Below are 23,307 nucleotides of genomic sequence, written 5' to 3'. Positions count from 1 at the left end.
AACATCTATGTAGGTTTATTCCAACAAGCAAGGTTTTCTGAGGTAGAGCGACATCAAATTGGACAAAACCAACAGCCTGTCGTAATAAGCCTTTATAAATGTTAATGTAGGTTCATGTCAACTGTCATGAAAGGTTGATATAGGTGCCGGGTAGCTTCATGAATGCCATTTTCTGATAACAACAAAGTCTTTCTGACTGTGTGTTGTTAAAACGCAAATTTGACACACAGACTAGATTTCAAGAAGAAACAAAAACAGGGTTGCAACCACAGATATACATTATCTAGACAAAGGCCCTTTAAGCATTCTCACTGTTCTCCAAATTTTCGTGATTCTAAATATAACCAATAGCTTTTAGAAAGAACCACCTTCCTCAAGAGCAAAAGTAAACTGTAAAAGGCATGGATCTGTCTTTTCCTGAACCATTCCCTCATGGCCAACTGTTGAAAAAGTAGCCCCCCTGTAGTCATAAATCTTCAGCCCTTTCCATGGCGCATGGTCACACCGGAAACTACTTGTCTATAAACACCTGGATACAGTTACAGTTCTAAAATATGGTTTCCTCCGTGATCCGAACACAGTCTTTTAATCTAAAAAAGAAAAACGCACACAAATGAGTTGTCTTGGGAACTTGTCTGCAAATGTGTAGAAAGTAACGTCTTGTAGAAAAAGTTACAAATGGGTCAGATTAGTGCAGATTAGATGAGTGCCAGCTAGTGCTCATAGTAATTCATTAGGAATCCAAAGAATGGTTGTGCACTGTTCATGGGGTCAGTGTGGCTCTTGCAATAGAACCATTTCATTACTGGAACCAAAATAGAGCGAGCTAAAGCAAGCACGGTAAACTCAAGGAGATGGTTGGACTGGTTCCTATGGCAACCGGACCAGTGGACAGAGAGGTCAAAGCCAGTAATCCATTCCAAACAGATGTTCTTGTTGCATCAATGTTATATTAACCTGGTAATCCTCAGTCTGTCTCTGTTAGGGGGCTGCTGGGGTTTAGGCACAGTTAACCTGATGGGCCAGACAGAGCTCATGGTTCAAATACTGTACAATAATCTTATATCCTCTGTATCCGTGTATCTATTCTGAAGCTTTGAGGTCAAGGCATTATTGTGAAAATGTTGGCTCAGAAGACATGCTGCAACCAGAAAGACGTACTGCCCATTTACCGGTACAAAACAAAAGGTTTTTTGTGTATTTGTAAGACATCTAAGGCATCTGCATTGATATTTAAGTTTCCTGTAGAAGATCTGTTTACTTATTTATTACTTGGAACACCCTGCTTGTATAAATAAGCCCACTCCCAGCATCTTACGACACTAAAAAAACGGATACAACGGATGAAAATGGCTTTCAATGCATTTTTCTACTGAATCCTTCATTTCATGTTCATAGGCTTGTTCTTTCAGGCAGAAATGTGCCTTATCAAGAAGGTAGCACGTCCAATAGCTCCAGCAAAACTCGCATGGCTGAAGACAAGACAATGGATGGGTGTAATGATATGTATGGAGCTGCGTCCTGACCTTCAGGATGCTAATAGAATGGAAGAGTATTAAGCCAAACTACCGTGAAATATCCTGCAGGTCCGGTTCACTCCTACAATAAGACAAACTGAGTCAGCCTGTTGTAACTGGGCAGAAAAAGGCCATATAATGAGCATGCTCCTTGCTGACACTGTGGGATGTGATGCTGTTAGCTGTGTGTTCCTCCTTGTGGGGTGTTCAGGTCAAGTGTTTGAGTGGTTTGAACATGCTAGCCCACGATCAAATGCTCATTCTAAGCCAGAAGCCCATTCTTCAATTTAAAGAAGCTTCAACTGCTCATCTAATAGCTTAGCCATTTTTAAAGAAAAGAATCTTGGAGCGGTATACGTAACGGCCCGATACACTCTTCAATGTTTTCGTACTGGAAAAGAAAAACTGCTTGGAAAAGTTCTAGCAAAAAAAAAAAAAACACGCTAAACCTTTCCTTTAAAAGCCAGAACATCTTAAAGGTGAAGCACCCACAGAGAGAGCAGCAGTGGACAAAATCCGCTAGAGATTGGGCGAGACCACCTCAGGTTAAGCCGACCCTGTCCTGAAGAGACCAACGAGATTAGGCCCCATAAGCACCTGCTTCTGATCTTTAGGCCTGAGTAATGTCACCCGTCTGCCTGACATTAGAGGATCATTTTAGGGTCTAAGAATATCCCTCAAAAGAGCAAGCTGTTTACCACTATCCAGGCTATCTCCACCTTTGTTTGTGAGCATACACACTATACTGTCTATTTTACACCCTATATTGTCTATTTTAAGCCCAGTCTAACACTGGTCGTCAAGCAAGCCTGTAGCATCCTTAGAAGTTAATATCACTCCATCTATTTACAAGGCAAAGAAATATTAGCAGGGCTATAAACAGTCTAGAACAATCTAGAGTCACATATTTGACTGCTGTAGTGCTTTAAATAGGTGATCCACGGGGGGGGAATGACTTCGTTACACTTATCCAAATGTCACAAGTCCAAGTGTCAGTTTTCACACTGCATTAGACACAACTGACCTACCCACCATTATTTCTCCAGTGTCCGCCCACGTCCGAAGTACAGTATGAAATTGGAATAAATACAATTGTTTGTTTTTTTTGTTTTTTTTTGGCCATGGCAACGTCAACGGTATCGTTTAAGAGAACAGGTGCTCGAACCGGATGTTCTGAAAGGCCTGTTTTGACAGGATCGAAAATGGTACTGTGGTGCTGGATCCTTGAGGTATTTTTCTTGAGACATTTTATTAAGACCCCAGTGCTGTAATGTTAATATAGAATAGTATGGAAAGAATATAACCAGTATACATGATATATAATTTTGCTGATATTTCCATAAACTGTCTACATCTCTCACTCATGTTAGACTACTATGCAAAGGTCATTCCATATGTGAACATAATTTGTAAAAAACATAGCCTTTTCACTTTGTGTTAGGTGTCTGAAAACCCTTGACAGTGGTTTTGAATATATAAGCAAAACGCTGACACCAAGTTGTTAACTTACAAATGGATGTTGCCAACTAACGAAAGGATTTACTTTTTCAATACGCTGTGATGGAATGTCCTGCGCTTCCATTTGAAAAAAGCTTCTCTGCCAAATCAGGGTTAGAGTCTATCAGGTTATAAAAACCTGCTGTTTGCACAACATGCAGTGAGAAAATTTCTGTTCTTCGAAAATGTGCTTCAGCTTTGCAATGTATTTAGGTTTATTTTTGCCATTACGCTGCTTCTTGGATAATTTGTGAGGTGTTAGCGCACCCGCTGGGCTAGTATGTTGAAATGTTTTAGTGTTGTTTTGTGGAAGGATTTTTAGAACTGCTGCTGGGGAGAATAAAAACTACGTTTTCAAAAATATCCGGATATGCGTGAATGGGGACTTAGCAGAGAAAACTGCCCATTGTGAATCCACTGCTCTTGTGATGTTAGGAAAACCAACTCAATGACATTTGTCCAACTATGCTGCCAACAGCCATTGACCCCCACCCACTCACTCTGAAGTTAAAAGCCATGTTTTAGCCCAGACTGCTTTTTGACAGCACTGAACAGAGGGTATTGCTTACACTATATGGACAAAAGTATTGGGACACCTGCTCATTCATTGTTTCTTCCAGACAGAGTAACTGTCTGTACTGTCCAGGGAAGAATGCTTTCTATTAGATTTTGCAGTGTAGTGTATATTAGTCCTAGTCCTAGTGTCCTTGTGTATATTAGTGTTGTAGTGTATATTAGTCCTTGAGGCACAAAAATATGAAATGTTATTTTAATTCTTAATTAAAAAAGACAGAGGAAAACAGTGTTGCATAAAAACAAATAAGGACTGAATTTTGTACACAAATGCAATTGTTGTATGTGGACCTGAAAATAAAAGATTTTAAAAGTAGATGTAAATGTAGAATGTCAGATCTTATAAAATCTATACACTTATTTTGCTTCATAATTTACCATTGGTGTATAATATTTTGCTGTCATTTATTTTAATTAATACACTTTTTTTTTATTGTTTTGGAAATGACTTACAGTGTTTGTTTTAGTTTTTTCTTGAGCTTCTACTTTTGTTGAACTTCCACGTATATTTAATTATTATTTCATATTTAATATTTTATTCAAATTACCAATCATGAAACTTCAGAGAGGAGGAGAGGAAGGGGGGGGGGGTTGGGTTAGCTCACTCTCTGCCCCATCTCTGGAGCAGTGCCAACACGCCGACTAATTGGGTCGTTGGGGAAATTTGACTGACCTGCTCTTTGCAAAGCAAAGCTTCGTTTGGAGCTGGGAGCGAGGGCTTGTTAGCCCACCAACTGAAACGTAAACAAACTAGCGAGCTTTTGATTACTGACCTCGAACAGAGGCTCGTTTCAGCAGCAGGCCGCTGGGGAAGAGGATGACGTGTTTGAGGACTCTGCCTGAATTATTTGCTGCCATCTCGTGGCGTCACACCGTAGGCTTTCACACGCTCGTGCCGTTGACACCGCGTGACCCTCTTCGGCCTCCGTAGATTTACGGTAAAGCAAGACGTGTATCTACGCAAGAGGTTTGTAGTTTTTACACCTCAGGAAATGTTTTGAACAACGCGGAGATGTCACACCTGTCCTGAATCTGCGTTTCAGCTCTGAATCCCCTGGTTTAAGTGTCACTAATGCATCCGAGGAAGAATGTCGACGGATTTGTTGTTAGACGTCGAGGCTCCATCGAGGCAGAATCACTCAGAAATGATGAATACCGACCCGGGGGATATCTCCGATATTTCCATCGACCAGGATGGAGAGTGGGGTAAAGCGTCACTTTGCTCTTCTAGAAATGTGGAACTGATGAGCTGATCCGGACACGATGTGTGCTTTGTTTTCATGATCCGGACTAACAAACCTGTGCCGTAGTTTAGCTCAGTTAGTGGCGAGTAAATGACCGTTAGATAAATAGACAGGCTAGTGCTAGCTATCTACTAGACATCTAGGAGAGTCGACCTGACTGGACTTGAGATGGTTCGCAACTCATCCACCACACGAGATTAGTCGCTTTACTAGCTAGATACAGACTCTGTACCACTGCTGGACCGTTAGTTTATTATTTGAAGGTGTGAAAACCACAGGCAGTCAGTCAGTCAGTCAGTCAGTTAGCTAGCTAGTTGTTTTGCTAGTTGATCTCGCTGATTCGCTGAGTCGGTACCGTACCTGCTTTTACACCCTTAACCCCTCATAACTCACTTATTAATGTTTATACGCAGTAATAGTTCGTTTGGGCTGCTGGTGCTGTTGACTGTAAATAGCTCGAACTCTTGTCACACCGGAACCGAAAACACGTGTGTTATGTAACCCCCAAAACAGCAGTCTGCGCCTCCCTGCATTAAACATTCACAGTGAAACACACGAGAGGACATTTCTGCTCGTTCATTTAGGAGAAACTTTATTCATTATTCATTTATACATTACGTCGGATTTCTGGAGCTACACATTACATAATTACATAATAATTTAACAAATATATACAAAAATTATTCTCAATAAAACTTTTCCTAGTACAAATTATATTGCATTCGGTACAATTGCAGTTTTCACAATTAGAAATGTATATATGATTAAAAAAATAAATTAAATGCATTTTAATAAAACAGTGTTTGCATATGCTAACTGAATATATATTTTAAAGCAATAAATATGTTACAATTATTTGAAAATATTTTTTAAATATTGCCACTGTCACGCAAAATATTGTCTTTTATTTTTGTCGTTATTCACTTTTTAACATAATTTTTATTTTCCAGTTTAATTTCATTATGAATGAGCCAATACGAATACTTCCATGTTAAGTTAAGAACATTTTTCCTTCTCCTGTTAAGGTACCATTTTGGAGATTTAAGGTTTTTGAATGGAAAATATTTGTCAGACCTTTATCTCAAGTCAGTTAAACAAATGACACAAAACAGTGTAATTCTAGCATTTATTGTTTGAACGAAATAACCAAATATTGAATATCTCTGTTGGGAAAGGTATGTGAACTCTAGCTCTTAGTAACTGGTGTGACTGGTCTGAACAGCAGTGACTTCATCTAAACATTTTTCCGGTAACTGGCAATCAATCCTGCAAAGCAGGCTGGAAGAATTTTGACCCATTACTCCTTACAAAACTTTAAAGTGATGTCAAAATATTCCATGACCCATGTACAGTTAAGCTTCAGTTCACGGACAGATACTCTGATATTCTCCTGTAGAATTTGCTGGTACAATCCATTCATTGGTTCATTGGTAATGCACACCGTTCTTGTTCAGTGTGCACAATGTTCATGAGACAATGAACTCATGAACGTTGATATAACTGTAGGTCCTTAGATATTATCTGAGACTACTTCATGATTTCATGATATTATTTGCAGATTTATTTCTCAATTTGATTTTCTTCTATTTATAAATCATCTGCTTTACAGTGGATTGGTGGAGCCCAAATTCCTTTGAAAAGGTTTGGTAAACTTGTCTAGTCTAGAGAGCTTTGACATTTCAGACCTCAGGAATCACTTTTGTTCAAGGCATGGCCTACTTCCATAAACCTGTCTGGTGAAAACCATACTTGAATAGTGATGTCCCGCGTTTATGTTTTTGAAACCTGAGAAGATCTGCTAAACTCACACCAGATTTCCATCCTCTTGAAACAAAGTGTTCAGATCAGAAATATTTTTAATCTTCATAAATATATTGTTTATAAATCAATTGTAACAGTAATATATGACATGGACATTAATAATTTTATTATTAATTGTATTGCATGTGGCTCATGTAGTAAATACAATGAGAGGCCAGCAATGGACTAACTGTGAGCTAACAGGCATTTCTAATGTCAACCCCAGATGCACAGGGCCAGCTGTACCCATTCAGCTGAAATACATTTATCCTACAGTATGATAAGCTTGCTTTTTATTTGTCAGTTCTGTGGTCATCTCATTATCTTCTTCTTGTGCAGATATCAGTTTGTTTGATGAACTGGGCGACCTGGGCGATGCGGAAGAGCTCCTGCGGGCTCTTGAGAGCGCTAGCTATGTAAGTCAAGTAAGAATGTTCACTCCTATAATCAACACCTATAGTAAAAGCAAAAATATGTGTCCCTTGCCTTTACATAAACAGCGCTAATTCTACAGTTTTGTGGTTGAAATCATGAATTTGTGTCTTTACACAGGCCGGCGGTGCAGCTGATCTGAACTTCGACGTTGGTCTGACTGTGTGGAACTCGGATGGCTGGGGGGACACCAGCAGCATCTGTACAGGTAGGTACAGATTGTTCTCTCATTTTACAGTTAATATTCATTCTGTCACAGCACACAGTGAAAGGGTGTGGATATGTGTGGGTATGTCTCCCAGTGCTGCTTGACTTTCTGATGTCGAAGGGTGTAGAAAAGGGTTCATTGGGCAGAACAGAACGGTTTCTTGTGCTTTGTAATGTATCCAATAAAGATATGCAACTATTAAATATAAGAAACACATTATTTATATTTATATATTATTTAGATATTTTTTATACATTATTGTGTGTGTGGTTTGACCCTGGAGCCCTCTTTAGTGTTATATAAAATCATTTTTAAAAGGTTCCATAGAGAACCATCTTGCTCTATGGTCGTAATTGCTCAAATTTTGTTTTATTGTCATCTTCAGACGGAGACATGTCTGCAGATTCTCTTTCTCCGAGCCACACACTCAGTTCAGTGTCTTCTCCTGGGTCAGTGGAGGCCCACTCTCCGTGTTCTCTACAAGTAAGTTACCTCCCTGCAGCTTTTCATGTTGGTAAATATTGACTAAAAGCAAAAGTCAACCATTAGACCTAGATCTTCATTTCAGGCTGCAGTTGCTAAAACTGGTCAAAAAAGAGGAAAGCACCCACCTCAACGATAGTATTCTAGCCCTACTATTGCTTACCTAGCAGTATGCCGGCACAAATCTAACAGTAATAAGTTTTGGATTACAGGCCATTTTTGGCTACTATATAACTGCTGTGAAAGTTCACCAGGTCTAGTGTAGAGCATTTTGCAATGTACAGGCTGTTAATTACAAAAGATACATTGAGTTTGTTTGGCAACTAATATGGTTATCAAGTAAATACAGTAATTAGAAACATACACACGTGGACAGAATTGTTGGTACCCCTTGGTTAATGAAAGAAAAACCCACAATGGTCACAGAAATAACTTGAATCTGACAAAAGTAATAATAAATAAAAATTCTATGAAAATTAACAAATGAAAATCTGATACTGATTTTGAACCATGCATTAACAGAATTATTTTAAAAAGTAAACTCATGGCCTGGACAAAAATGATGGGACCCCTGAAAATAATGTGACCAAAGGGACATGTTAAATCAAGGTGTATCCACTAATTAGCATCACAGGTGTCTACAATCTTGAAATCAGTCAGTGGGTCTATATATAGGGCTACAGGTAGTCACTGTGCTGTTTGGTGACATGGTGTGTACCACACTCAACATGGACCAGAGGAAGCAAAGAAAAGAGTTTAGAGAGATTAGAAAGATAAATATAGACAAGCATATTAAAGATAAAGGTTATAAGACCATCGCCAAGGAGGAAAATTGATGACAAATCAAAGAGACGGATAATATCAATGGTAACAAAAGAGCCCAGAAAATCTTCTACAGAGATTAAAGGTAAACTTCAAGAGACGACCAAGGAGGGCACCATTGTTGGAAACAAAAAAAAAAGAAAGGGAGACCAAACTACATATTGACAAGCCCCAAATCTTCTGGGAGAATGTCCTATGGACAGATGGAAATGGAACTTTTTGCCAAGGCACATCAGCTCTATATTCACAGACACAAAAATGAAGCATATCAAGAAAAGAACACTGTCACTACTGTGAAACATGGAGGAGGCTCTGTTATCTTCTGGGGCTGCTTTGCTGCATCTGGCACAGGGTGTCTTGAATCTGTGCAGGGTACAATGAAATCTCAAGACTATCAAGGGATTCTAGAGAGAAATGTGCTGCCCAGTGTCATAAAGTGGTCTCAGTCGCAGGTCATGGGTCTTGCAACAGAACACACAGCTAAAAACACCCAAGAATGGCTAAGAGGAAAACATTGGACTATTCTAAAGTAGCCGTCTGTGAGCCCTGACCTAAATCCTGACCTAAGACCTAGACCCATCTTTGAAAGGAGCTGAAACATGCCGCCTGGAAACGGCACCCTTCAAACCTGAGACAACTGGAGCAGTTTGCTCATGAGGAGTGGGCCAAAATACCTGCTGAGAGGTGCAGAAGTCTCATTGACTTACAGGAATTGTTTGATTGCACTGATTGCCTCAAAAGGTTGTGCAACAAAATATTAAGTTAAGGCTACCATAATTTCTGTCCAGGCCTGTTTCATGAGTTTATTTTTTTTTTTTTAAATAATTCTGTTGAAGCTTGGTTGAAAAGCAAGTCTGAAAGTCTGATTTTCATTGGGTAATTTTCATAGCATTTTTATTTATTATTACTTTTGTCAGATTCAAGTTATTTCTGTAACCATTGTGGGTTTTTCTTTCATTAACCAAGGGATACCAACAATTTTGTCCACGTGTGTATAATATGTTATAATAAGACCACATGTTTGCAAGATCTGTTGTAAAAGACAATACAAACACTGTGGTCCTTAAAGTTGCACTAGAACTGTGATTGGCCTGTAGGCACAGCACACAGTAAACATTGTTGGAATTACTTTGAGGGTGTATTAACATATTGTTACATTTCATGACTTGTACACTGTCAATATTGTCAATAATGATTAAACAACATAAATTGTGCAGCTTTGCTTCTTAATGGAGATTGGCCTTATACAGCTGTCTTTGAAAAAAGTCCAGAGATTTAGCATATCCCTATCCAGATGGGTTGTCTGTGGATGAGGGAGAGAGTGAGAAAGTGTGTTCTTGCCAGCTGTGCCATCTCTAAGGCCTGACAGTTCAAAAACTACACATCCCACACACACCCATGAGGGTTTACTGTCCAATTAAACATTCGGTGTGCTAATGAACGAAGGCCTGCTGACAGCTCAAGTTCATTAGCCGGGCCGTGAGAGACAATGTAGCGCTCATTGAGATCATTAAGAAGATAAGGAGTGTCCGTTCCCTTGTCCTGCCACACTTGTTCACTTTCACTTCACTGACACTTGTCATAGTGCCAAATGACACCTAGGATCTCAAAGTGACCCACAAGATGAGTTTGGAGCTATATGTAATAAGCTGCTTATCTTATCTTATCTTATCTACGTTGGCACAGGCAGTCACAAACGTTGTTCAGGTGTTCTTGTTTTGGACTTAGAACTGAGGGTGGGCATAAAACAGACACCTAGGACTGTATTTCAGTATTTTTTAAGTCCTCCTATGGCCTTAAATCAAATATTAACCAAATTATAAATGTGCTGTACATATAATTTTGACACACACCCACCTCCCTCCAAAAATAAGACTATTTACTTAGTTATTTTTTAATGCAAGATGTATATCTTGTTCTGCCTCAGGATTTAAAATGTGCTATTTGTACAGCGTATATATGTACCCAATAGACTGGAGGAATGAATGGTGCCCCTTTTTTTGAACTTTATCAGTGTTTACATACAGCATAAAGCATATATAAAATAAAATGAAAGGTTTGTTTTTCACTATACATGCCCTTTAAAGCATGTCTCACAAAGCTACACCTTTATGCAGCATGATTATTTCAAATTATTTAAATGTGCTGTAATTATGATTGCTTAATGCATTTGTTTAGGTTTGGGGTTCTTTTTTTTTTTTTTTTTTTCTCCACTGGTGCCTCCTTTTGCAGTAGGCTGAGAGTAACTGATGCAATCTAGTGTAACCTGTTTTTTTCTGATCGTATTTGCACACGGTTCCCTGTTCTCCGCACTCTATATTAGTCTATAATATAGTCTATATTAGTGAAGTGTGCAGTGTTTTCTGGAAATAAGCAGCAGGCCTCTTCTAGGAACAGAGTTTGCTATAGCCTGTTCTCATCAGGGCGTTTTTTAATGCACTTTCGTTTCAGACATTCCTCTAGACTAAAGAAGATCAGTGCTGCTTAGTGTGGCTGACACAGCAGGGATATTTCTTATATAGTGTGTGTGTGTGTGTGTGTGTGTGTGTGTGTGTGTGTGTGTGTGTGTGTGTGTGTGTGTGGATGTACAAGTCTGTTTAATATAAACTCTTTCATGTTGCTACAAATGTGATTAGTTATTTTATTTCTACTTTGTTTATGGGTGGATTAACAGTATATCATTCATTCATCCATTCCAAAGCAGCTGCTCAGCCTTGTCCATTCCCTGTTCAGTCTGTCAGTCCGAGGGCTTTTCAGCATTTCACAAGTCATCAAAGACCTGCTGTATCTATATAGTGCTGAAAAGGGGCTGTTTGCAACGATAGTGGAACTCCCTCATTCAGAGAACCCTTTAACCAGGCAAAGACCCATTTAAGCCAGTTCTGTGAGTCGTAATAATTCTACACACAACTGCTGCATTTTGCCTGTACTGAAGAGCCTCTGAAGAACTACTTTTTTAAGAGTGTAGAGGTCAGCAAATTCCTGATTAAATAGATTTTCCGCCAGTCTGTCTTAATAGGATAGAGAATAAACACGTTGCCTGTTTGTGTTCTACGTTATTGTGCTTTGTTTGGTGAAAATGGTTTATTTAAATGCTATTATTTTCTTATGATATTATAATGCATCAGGTTTATTTTGATTTGTGCTTCAAATCTAATACATTGTTTCTCCTGAAAAACAGTTCATTTTGTTTTGTACATGCTTTGGGATTTAAGAGAAGCACACATTAACCTGCTAGTGTAGTAGTTCCTAAACTAGTCATCTAATAACCAAGTCCTTCCTGAGTTGAAGTGGGTGTGTTGAAGCAGGGAGACTTTAGAACACATGAGGAAAGGCTACTACAGGACCAAAGAAGCACTTTGCTAGGGTGTCTGGCACTTTTGTGCTTATTTTGTGTGAATCCCTAAGTGTGTTGTGTATTTCCGGTCTCTGCTGCCCCTACAGGATGAAGCTCTGTCTCCGCTCTCCCCTCAGTCACAGCCCTCTCCACTGTCTGTCTGTTCGGACTCGAGTGGCTTCGTTGAACCTCCTCCTGAGAAGAAGCCATTCAAGAAGACCAATCCGACCACAAGAGGTGACATCTCTAAGCCAATGTCATGTTTAGATATTAGGCATCATATATCTGCTGCTGATGTGTAATTTGACAGCAATAATAAGAAAGTCTGACATGCATGTAGCCACTAATGGCTGGCATTTCCCTTTATTTGAACACATGTACCACCACCCATCTGAGGGGAATTCACTTCAGTTCAGGTTTCAGTTCCTGTTCAGGCAGGAAGGCCGCTGCCATACCAACATTTTCGGCCTAATTTTACATCTCCTACACTATGGTTTTGGATATGTGATAAATAATAATGCTTTCACTTACACTGACTGACTTCAGTTCTACAGCTGCTCTTCTGCTTTTGGAAGCTGGAGTTGGAGTATATTTGGCATTATATACTGGGTCACACCATACTGGGTCTAATACAATATATTTGGCAATGAACTTGTTGCTCATTAGACTTTTAATAAGCAATAACTAGGCTGAATCAGATTTGTTGTGTTTGTATATGTATTATTATAATCTTATGCAAGCCATAAGTGAGATGTCTCTATATGGAATATACTCACTAACGACCTCGGTAATGAAATACTACTAATGCGTTTCGTCAGATTGTTACAATGTCATTGTCTTGAAGAAATCTTATATCTTCTGATATCTTTATAGGTTATTTATCTGTATTGTCCACAAAAAATACTGTTGATGTCAGTAATCATGTCTACCCAGAGATCCCATATAAATTAAGCTCTATTGTCTGCGCCAAAAACACTTTGTGCAATTGTACCCGTATACCACCGTTGCTCTTCTTTATTGTTCTTTAAGATATAATTCTGTTAGAAAGAAAATCATTATCCTCTTCATATCGCCTGTAAGTTAACAACATTCTTATGTTCCTGGTTTCTTGTCACAGCTAAGCCTGTCCAGCCGGCAAAGAGGCCCATTCATCTGAGCCCTAAAGTTTCCATCCAGCCCAAACCAGTCATCACTGCAGTGCCCATCCCACGGGCTGCAGCTTCACTTCAGGCAAAAACCATCATCATCCAGCCCCTCCAGACCACCATAATGCCTGTGGTCAAACCACCTGTGACCATTCAGCCAGCGCCCCCTACAGGTAATGGAGTCTCAGGCCAGTGTTCTGAATTATTGGAGGCTGTACATAATTCATGTTTAAAGATCTTTAGTTTAATGTACTCCACATTTTGTTGTATTGAATCATGATCAATTTTGTTATCATGATACAAAATATGATTCTCTGAGCATATTGTAGATATTGTTGGTGCTTAAAGAACACCGATCTGCACGTATCATTACAGTGTACATAGTCAGTTTAGTTCAATAAAGTGCTGCAGATTTAGAATAAAAATAAGAAAAGTCACAGTACTCGGTATGAGTATGTAGTAGTTTTGAGAAATCTGTTGCTACCGATGCATTTAGTCTGCAATCACTTGTATTGCAAAAAATGATATGTATTGTGAAATAGTCAAAACATCGCAATATCATATTTGTTTCCATATTGCCCAGCCCTAGTTTGTTGTATGAAATTCTAATTTTAGATATTTAAATTTTTTGTGTTAGCTAAATCACTCCAACTCAAAACAGCTGCAATACGGATGAAATGTGTAAAGCATCAGATTACTGAATTTCTTGTTTAACATTAAAATGAAGGGAATTATGAACGGAATAGAATGAATAGAGATATGTCACGCCCTGCTTTAGAGTAGTGCTCTTTCAACAATACTAGTGCGACCTTGGTTTTATGACAGGAAACTGGCCCTTGGTCTGTTGAATACCATTTCTCTGTTGTTTACATGCACGCACTTCCATGCTATGACCATGAGATGGCACTAGATATCAATATACTTCTCCTTGTTCACTCCTTGTGCTTCAGAGGTGAGGTCTAGTTTGTGCTGATCAAAACTCAAGAAAACTGTATGATTTCTCCCGTTTAAAATGTCTAAATTAGGATTGTATGGTCTTAAAAAACAACCAAGAAAATAAACCATGTTTATTTCATTTGTTTGCATGTCGGAAACGGTGTGAAGCAAGTTGATTTGGTTGTAATGAACTTTATTACTTATTGTTATTGTTATTTATTTATAGTTATTTGTGCTGGTATTAAGGCCAATGTCTGGCTTCTGATCTCATTCTTATAGATCTAATATAAGTTAAGACTTTTCATTGTCTTTGTTCTTGTCCACGTATACAGTAACACACAATTCTTCTCTTGGCCTAATTTAACATAGAAAGCTAGGGTCAGTGCATAGGATCAGCCACACATTTTAGATTCCTGAAACCAGGCAAGTATGCTTTTATTTTTATATATATATTACTTAAAGAACACTGATCTGCACGTATCATTACAGTGTACACACACATATATGTGTGTGTGTGTGTGTGTGTGTGTGTGTGTGTGTGTGTGTGTGTGTGTGAGAGAGAGAGAGAGAGAGAGAGAGAGAGACTGACTCACTGACTGTCATGCATCCCTAGTCTTCAGATTGATTCCAATGTCTGTCTGCCTCTGCCAGTGTAAACACTTACCTCATATACCTGGAAGCACTGATGTGGTGCTCTACATCAAACACTCCGGTCTGTTTACCAGATCCTGGATAGGCTTACCATAACCAGCAGAGTACTTTGAGCGGATTTGATAGGATGCTATTTTCACATGCCCATGCTACGTCAGTGCTGAGAAAAAATACTTAATTCAACCCTCGAGGACCCTTAATTGAAGGCCAGCTGCCTGTTTTGCTCACTTTACTTCTTTTAGTTCCTCAGAAATGGCTTCAGGATTATTGTATGCTTTAGTTGCGGTGTTGTTAGTCTGGCAAGGACTTTGTTGTTGAAGTTTTTAAATTGCTGGGATCTCTGATTGGGGTTTTAACAAATTACAAAGTAAAGCAGCATTATTAATAGGCTGTGACGCCTTTCATCACGCTAGTGTAAGTGTAGTGCCTTTCATCACTTTACACTCCCGGACAATAGGACTGCGCAATAGGCCTGTATTGTTGCTTGATTTTCTTTCATGATCTTTCTACCCAATCACTGTGTTTTCTTTTTATTATTCTTATTATTTTCTGTCATTATGTCCCGTACCAGTATTTTTTGAGCCCTGATCTCATCCGGGTACTGAGCATTGCCTTTTTATCCTTGTGTTTTCATATATTATACAGCCACGTGATTTAAAGTAACATTATGTAGCTATTTCACATTAAAACAGCAGCTTCAAAATCATCCTGATGCTATATTGTAATGTTGAATTGCGACTCTGTCATTGCCATGTCAGGCTCAGCAGGCCAGTGACTATGCAACTTTGAGCACAAGACCTGCCTGATGCTGCATAGGTGGAGTCATGAATGTGTAAAATCCTATGAAATGACTCTGTTGTGTTAGTCCATGTGCTTCTTTCACTTTTAGTGACTGTTCTGGTGCTCTCATCTTGTCCATGTGTGCATGTGCATGCAGAAGTGCATGTGTACCATAAGGGGTGTGATTTGCATTTATGACCGTGGTGTAAAAGTGAATTACAGTCTGTGATCTCAGTCTGGGAGAGGCAAAGTCACATTACTGTAGGACCATGCCAGTCAACCCAGTCACCCTCATTCCTATGAGTTTCTGTGATGACTCTTGCCCCTATGACCAGGAGGGCAGCGCCCTCTCTACTGACTTTCACTGCCTAGCCGGGAAGCTAGCTTCCTCTTTCCTCTCCTAGCTGTGCCACTGGGGAGCCAATTGCGACAGAATGTAGAACACCCAAAATATGCACAATGACAATTCTACAATTGTCATCCTACAAAGAAGGATCTCAATCATCCAAAGGTACAATCTTTTAAAATATTTTGACTTGGAAAATTCAAAATTAAAAAATTACATAATTATATTGGAGAATATTCTTGGCTATTTGTATCTCCTAAAATCCATATTGAGTCACCTCACCAGTGCATCTTTTATTGTAATGCATATGAAGCACTACATTTTTAGTACTAATAGGGCAGTTACAGCACTGAGGTATATGCTCAATACTCAGGTCTGCAAGGCTGCCACTGTTGAGTCTTTGAGCAAGGCCTTTAACTCTCACACTTCTTTAGGGGTAGAGCTGAACCTGTGCTCTGACCCTAGCTTTCTAAGCTGGTATGAGCAAAGTGAAGGATTCCATTGTACTCTTCAAGTGTAAGAGTATAGTGATAATAAAGGTGCTTAACTTAACTTAAGCAAGCGTAATCATTTGTCTATGTTGTGCAGCCCTACCAAACAGCGGTAGAACAGAAGTATATATGGCGACGATCGTAATTTTAGGAAAAAGAGACACGCCGCATAAGCTGTGGTCTAACGACAATAGGAATCTCCTATTGTTTTTGTTGCGAAGCTCATTAAGTCTGTCTGCATGACTTCATTGTTTTGGCGGGGTGTGATTTCTTGTCATACAGACAGTATTGAATGGCTGCATTGGAGGGAGAACAGATACAGCAGTAACTCATCTTGTGGCAAATTACATGCCTTTGGTTGACAGCTGTGTTGTGGTTGAGAGATGGTGCCTGGCAGACGTTTTACCAGGGTGACTAAACCAGGGCGCTTTTTATCTTACTCCCATGGTCTGCACTGTAAACACCGGGATAACTTTAAGTGGCCAGTGTAGGATTAGTGAGAGAGTCAAACAGCAACAGGCTCTTCACTCTTTTTAAACAAGTCCCAGTTACTAGGAGTTGGTATACTTTTGCTTAGGCCTTATTGATGCATCATAACGATTTCAGTACCTGTCAGAAAATGGAACCCCTTTACTTTAATCCTCTTGGTCTCTCACGTGCAATTATATCAGAGTAAAGTGTAATAGGGCCTTATGCACTTACCCACCCTCAGATAAGCAGGCTTTTTATGTAAATTAGTTATACATTTTACAATTATGTTCTGCTATTTATTGTGATGAAGTTAGCTCTAGCCTACAGTTAGGAAATTTAATTGCCCTTAAGTGCTGGTTAACCGAATAAAATCATCAAAATTCTACAGATTTGTTGGTATGCATCAGAATCATGTGACGTGAAGTTCTGATATTGCTTTGCAGGTGTTTCATTTATGTTATGAACATAAGTTGGAGGTATTGGATCTGCGGTAGCTCAGCCTATGATTCACTTCCTAGATCTTGTCCACTTTCTAGAATTGTCATTGTGCTTTTGCACCACTTCTTTCTCCTATGCAGGTGATTAGTGAGTCCTCTTTTGCCCTTAAGAGCAAAGGAGGTTCTGTGGTTCAATCGGAACGCGCTTGATTTGTTATTAGCCAAAGAAGGTGGGGTATGTCACATTATTGGTACTGAATGTTGTACTTTTGTACCTGCTAATGATGCACCTGAAGGTAACATTACTATGGCATTGAACAACATGACGGAGGTATAGAGGTATAAGGTATAGAGGTGTGTTGGAGGTTTGCATTTTCAATGGGTGCTAAAGGCCACTCTCACAGTAGAGAGGTCTCATTTTAGGATATTGCAACACAAAAATCTTTGTGACCTCTTTTTGAAAATGATAAAAATAATAATTATAATTTGTGTCCGAATGAAATCCGGTTTAGAGTTCCCAATATCGGCATGACAACATGACTTTAGTAGTTCTTTAGAGTAAAATTTTGTTGGCTGATGTTAGTTATCAGAATTTGTAATATTGCCTAAATGTTCACATCAGGCCTTCATGGAGTGGAATTTATTATTAAGGGCGACAGTTCAAGAATGGTCCATCTTTGTTTTGTTGCCCGTCATTGAAACTTTCCTTTCCTACCCCTTCCCGCTCTCTACACCTGTGTTTCTCTTGACTGACTCTTAAGTGCACATTTAGGGATCGAGGAGGATCAAGTATGTTTCTAGTATAGATTTCCCCTCATGGTCTTATGTTGGATCTGTTCTTTTTCTCTCTCTTCTCAGGTCGTCCCGTCTTGCTGTCTCAGCCCACCCAGGTGCTGCAGCTCCAGCCCCCCCAAGCAGTGCCTGCTCGTGTGCTCACCATGCCCACCATGGCCCAAGAGAGGTCTGTTAACCTTTCCGCCCCTGTGGTGCCCCCGCCAGTCGTAACCGTCCCGTTCCAGAACCCTGCGTCAGACGACGACGTAAGTCTTTTACAATCTTGCCAAGGTTGTGTCAGAAAATCTTCACCTTCCAATTAGAGAAATCAGCCTTGCCATAATGGCTTCAGTCCAGAGTTTGAATTGGAACTTCATTATCATTAACCTCCCCTGACTCCCCTGGTAGGACATTTTCAATGGTTTTGTTTTCTGCGAGTTTCAAAGTTTTGGTATTTCGTTTAGTAAAAGGTCAAGCTTCCAGAGCGCTAAAGCTAACTAATGAACAAGACCACATAGCCTTCCACAGAGCACAGAACCATTTAGAAAGGCTTTCCACAAGGCACTGCTAGGACATGTGCATGAAAATACTTAAGACCACCAGCTGGGTGGCTGGGAGTTGATGAAATTGATTCACCACACAGTGCTAACACTGCTAATAATGGGAAAAATACTTGTATGGGCCACTTAGCATTACGTGTTAGCTTTTAGTCATAATTAATCAGATTCGCTCACACATTTCTTTAATCTTGTATAGAACCCTTGCTGCTTGGCATTGAGAGTTAAAGCATTCCTTGCAGCATTCCTTGTGCACTCCTTAGCTTTCAGTGTCAAATAACCAGTAAAGTGGATGCCATGTTGGTCCACCTTGCATTCTTCATTGGGGGGGAAAAAAGGAGCATGATAGATGCCAGCAGAGAATTGAACTGCGGTCATTGCTGTAACTCATAACCGCCTACGCAAATGTTTACTCAACCTGTTACAGACATGTAACCCAACATATAAACAATAGCAACAACTGTCCTACAGTTACATAGTCTAATTCACTTGTACACCACTGCAATATATACAAGTCATGTTTGAAGCTTCTTCATAAGCAACATATGAGCTTTTATTGTTTTACATTGGTATGGGGCCGGGGGTATCAGCCTCACTTGAAAGGACATGACAATGTGCTGAAATGTGCTGAAATGTTTTTTTTTGACTTGTTACAATATATTATAATATCTCGGTAACATATAATGTATAATGTTTGTCATGCAGATTGTAGATTGGTGAGTAACAGTCATCATCTAGTCAGCAGCAAAAAAGGTCTGTTGTCGCATGGTATCATAACTTTAACGCTGAAGGTTTAGCCAGCTTTGTCTTTAGGAATGTCGAGCTTTATACAGTCTTCAGTTGGTGGTGGTCTGGTTGTGTTGACGTGGTATTTTTTTGGCATATATATATATATATATATATATACAGTAAATATAGTTGTTTCGCCATTATTTTCTAAGAGGTGCAACGGTTTGATATGTGGATCCACTGTTTGACAAACAGAATTTTTACTCTTCCACTTTTTGCACAGCTGTAGCGCATGGCAGCCAGTGGTCTCCTGTGGTCAGGGCTATGCCGAGGGTGTGGCGTTGTTTTGGTGGTGTGTGCTTGGAGCTCCACTGTCGTATGTTGTTAATGCTGATTGATCTGGGATAGGTTAGTTGGCCTTGGGTTTGATCAGACCACGTGAGGCTGGTTTCACTTCAGATGCAGAGCCTTCTGTTTGTTGCCTCAAGTGTTGGGTAGAAAAGAAAAAGAGGAGAAAAAAAAGCAACAGAGGAAGTGTCCAAGGGGAAAAAAGAGAGAAAACTAAAGAGGTCTGGTCTTACAATTGATAGCATTTGTTCATCAAATAAGGATATAATAAAAAGCATGTGGCAACCCATATGGGCTGTACTCACATTTGTCAAAGAAGGCCATTTGATCAAAGTGTGTGGGTGTTAGACAGAGAAAATAGTATATACTGTATATGTATAATGTGTGTGTGTGTGTGTGTGTGTGTGTTTTCATCTTTTGGACAAAATCATCCTGGCATTGTGAATTGTTATTTGCAAAAAGCTGCTTTTCAAGACATGACAAGAAATTCACCATTAGTGTTGGACACAGATGGAATTTGGCCTCCACCTTTAACCTGTCCATGCAGTGAATACACACACTAGTGAGCAAACACACAGAGTGGACAGTGAGCACACATGCCCGGAGCGGTGGGAAGCCATCGCTGCAGCGTCCGGGGAGCAGAGAGGGTTAAGGGACCCCAACAGTGGCAGCTTGCCAAGCCCAGGTATCAAACCCACAACTCGGTCATCAATGACCCGGCGCTCCAACCCTTGAGCCACCGCTGCCCCCAAAAAAGACTAAAAGAAAACAAAGAGAATTTTTCGGTAATGAGGTCAGGGTTAGGGTTTTGTTTCAACATGATATACAGTGTATAACCACGCAAGTCAACCAGGTACAGAAAAGAACAGCAGAGTCAGGAAGAAGAGAGACGGGACATGCTGACACAGTGAGTGACTGAGGGTGTTGGAGCAGTATGTGTTTGTATGATGTAGCGTTTGTGTGATTTATCAACCTATAATTAGGCATTCTCTACATTGTTTCCACCCTAAATCTTCTTGTGCACGTCTCACACATTGCTACGGTTTTAATGTGACTGTGACATATGAGCACTGGCAAGTTCTGCAGGAAATTTCAGAAACGGTAGTGTTAGAAAATCGTTTGTCTTTCGTAAGAATGCAAGTCTCACACGCAGCCCATGACCCAGAGACACACAGTGCACTTATATACTCGATTTCCACACATTGATTTTTTTTTATCTGACATTTTAAGCTGCAGCCTGGGATTAATTGTGAAAATAGATCAGACACAGATTCCAGTGGTTTTGCTGGTGACTCAGCTTGTGAAATATTTCTTTATATATTTTTTTTTCCACATTGATCCTGAAAGTCATTTTCTTATAGCCGCATTAAGCTCAAAGAATTCCAGAAGTAGAGAATCTAAAGTGCACCATGGCTTTGGGCCTGCCACGGTAAAGGACAGCCTAGAGAGAATGTGTTCAGAGACGAAGAGAAAATTAAATGAACATCATCCTGATGTTGGAATTAAAACCACCAATTACAGTCGCTATAATAAACACCTGAAAATGAAATTAATGCTGGACTAAATGTTAATTTTGTTTGTATTCATTTGTAACCATTCTCAGCTCTTGGTTATGTAACTTACTGGAAATAAAGCTGACACATGCATAGCTTAAATTGAATATGGAACTCTCTGGAACTCTCTCTCTCACTCATTCTTATGTGACTGCTGATTAGCTCCTTTCAGCACACAGCAAAAGCAGAGCCAGCGCCATACAGCTTCTAAAAAGGATGTTATAGCTTTATCATGGCTATATTGAGCTTTTTATTTTTATATATATTTACATAATATATATATATATATATATATATATATATATATATATATATATATATATATATATTATGTACATGTATATGCCCATGATTAAGTTGTTTGGCCACAGTGAACAGAGGTTTTGAGAAGTAAAGGTGTTTTGAGAAGTAAAGGTGAGGTGAGTAACTATTAAGCATGGTGGTGGTAGCATGTCCCGGGGCTGATTTGCTGCCAGTGGAACTGGTGCATTGCACAAAGTTGATGGAACTACTATCTCTTTGGGTGTCCCAACAGTACAAAGGCTCCAAACCCACATCAGCGGTGGCTGTGGAATGGATAAAACAGACACTTAGGCTTTTGGAATGGCTTTCTCTGAATCAGAGTCCTGACCTCAACCCTATTAAAATGTGGACTTTAAATGTGTGAGTGTATATAAAAAAGAATGTTGTTAAAAATGACTTTAACCATGTCCATACGTATGGCGTCCGCACATATCTTATCACATATCGTATTTTTAAAAAAATCCCTGTTTGTGAAAATATTTCCATCTATGCAGAAGACGAAAGTGTTGCATGAGCATGCTAGTCCTCTATGGGATGATAGTACCTCATAGAGAGACACAGAAAACACAGAAGTTGAGTTCCAACTTTCACTCCCTATGTAGTGTACTATACAAATCAGGAAATTACGGATTCTAAATCTACATAGAGCAGCATATATTGGTAATAGAACGGTATTTACATCTATTCATATGTCGAAGTCTGAAATCTAGTGCTATCTGCTTGTAGATCATGGTCACTATATCAGGAGTTTTCAAAGCTCTCCTCCCTTGAAAAGCTTAGTTTTCAGTGACCAAAATGCAGACAAAAACATCTGTTTTTAGAAATATGAGGATTCCTGTAGACAGGGACCTTAATTTCAACAAATTTTGTGAGCGTGCTCAGAGACCGTACATGTCACACAATAAATGTGTCATCTATTTTTACAAACCATCAAAACGCTACCTATTTTGTGAGTGTGTGTGTGTGTGTGTGTGTAACCTGACATACACCTGTGGTAAGCAACCCTAGTCCTGTCAGTAATTATGCCATTAGTCCTTTAACTGCAGTTGCATGTGAAGCTCCACTTCTTTGAAAGCATTTTGGAGGATCGTTGGAATGCAAGAAGGAATTCTTATAATCTCCAGATAGCTAACCAGTTTGCAAATGCTATGTTGCTTCATCTGGGACAAATCCAAGCCATCCGTGATGCTCATTAGTAGCAGGTTAGTAATGGTCAACATATCTTCCTTAAAGATTCCTTATTTGAGATAACTGAAGTAAAGCAATACGGCGTGAGAAATGAAGAAATTCTATAGGCCAGCATGTGGGGGATATCTTGTGGCAGGGTCAGTAAGCAGAATGAGTTTGCAGGCTGTTTCTTGGTGTGTGTGGTCTTCTCCTTTTCAGCTCACACCTGTGTATGTCCACTGGCACACCAGATCAAAGATTTGCTTTAAGACACAAACACATTTCTCGGCAGTACCAGCCTGTGCACCACTAATAACTGGTTTACTGACACATTTGTTTTCTTTTCTGCTACTGAGAGTGAGCATCCGAAACATTTGGCCTTAAAGGAATAGTCGTGACACTGTATAACCTAGTATTACCCACAGAAATGGACATTTCTCTTCATATTTATAAATAACAACGCTGTACACAGGTCTATTTAAGATTGCTCCACATCTCGGTGTGGTTGCGCAATGCCAATTAGAGTGGTATATGCTAGCCATGCGGTGTACATAGCTAACAAGTAATCCACTGGTCATTATGAAGGGGTGTTGAAGTCCGAAGCTTCTCAGAACGCTCTCCACACCAGCAGGACCTTGCACAGCAGGACCTATTTACATATCATGGCTGTCATACAATTTTTTTCACAATTTTTGCAGGTTTTTTT

General features: G+C 39.5%; 1 protein-coding gene across 2 annotated transcripts in view; it reads left to right on the top strand.

Annotated features, from left to right (window-relative positions):
- The first annotated feature begins 4,530 nt into the window (after positions 1 to 4,530).
- atf6 (activating transcription factor 6) overlaps positions 4,531 to 23,307 on the top strand; it is a 51,579-nt gene continuing 32,802 nt past the window's right edge. The window contains exons 1-7 of one of the 2 annotated variants that reach the window (XM_072680728.1): positions 4,531 to 4,793; positions 6,971 to 7,047; positions 7,184 to 7,271; positions 7,657 to 7,754; positions 12,021 to 12,150; positions 13,031 to 13,231; positions 18,029 to 18,210. In XM_072680728.1, coding sequence (XP_072536829.1) covers positions 4,676 to 4,793; positions 6,971 to 7,047; positions 7,184 to 7,271; positions 7,657 to 7,754; positions 12,021 to 12,150; positions 13,031 to 13,231; positions 18,029 to 18,210 — 894 coding nt within the window. In that variant the 5' untranslated portion in view covers positions 4,531 to 4,675. Of the gene's footprint in view, positions 4,794 to 6,970; positions 7,057 to 7,183; positions 7,272 to 7,656; positions 7,755 to 12,020; positions 12,151 to 13,030; positions 13,232 to 18,028; positions 18,211 to 23,307 lie in introns of both variants that reach the window. The other variant, XM_072680720.1, reaches the window with a different exon arrangement.

This window comes from Salminus brasiliensis, chromosome 1, assembly GCF_030463535.1.
Source record: "Salminus brasiliensis chromosome 1, fSalBra1.hap2, whole genome shotgun sequence".
Classification (NCBI taxonomy): domain Eukaryota; kingdom Metazoa; phylum Chordata; class Actinopteri; order Characiformes; family Bryconidae; genus Salminus; species Salminus brasiliensis.
Note: the sequence above shows the minus strand (reverse complement) of the source record. Positions and strands in the feature narration are given on the sequence as shown.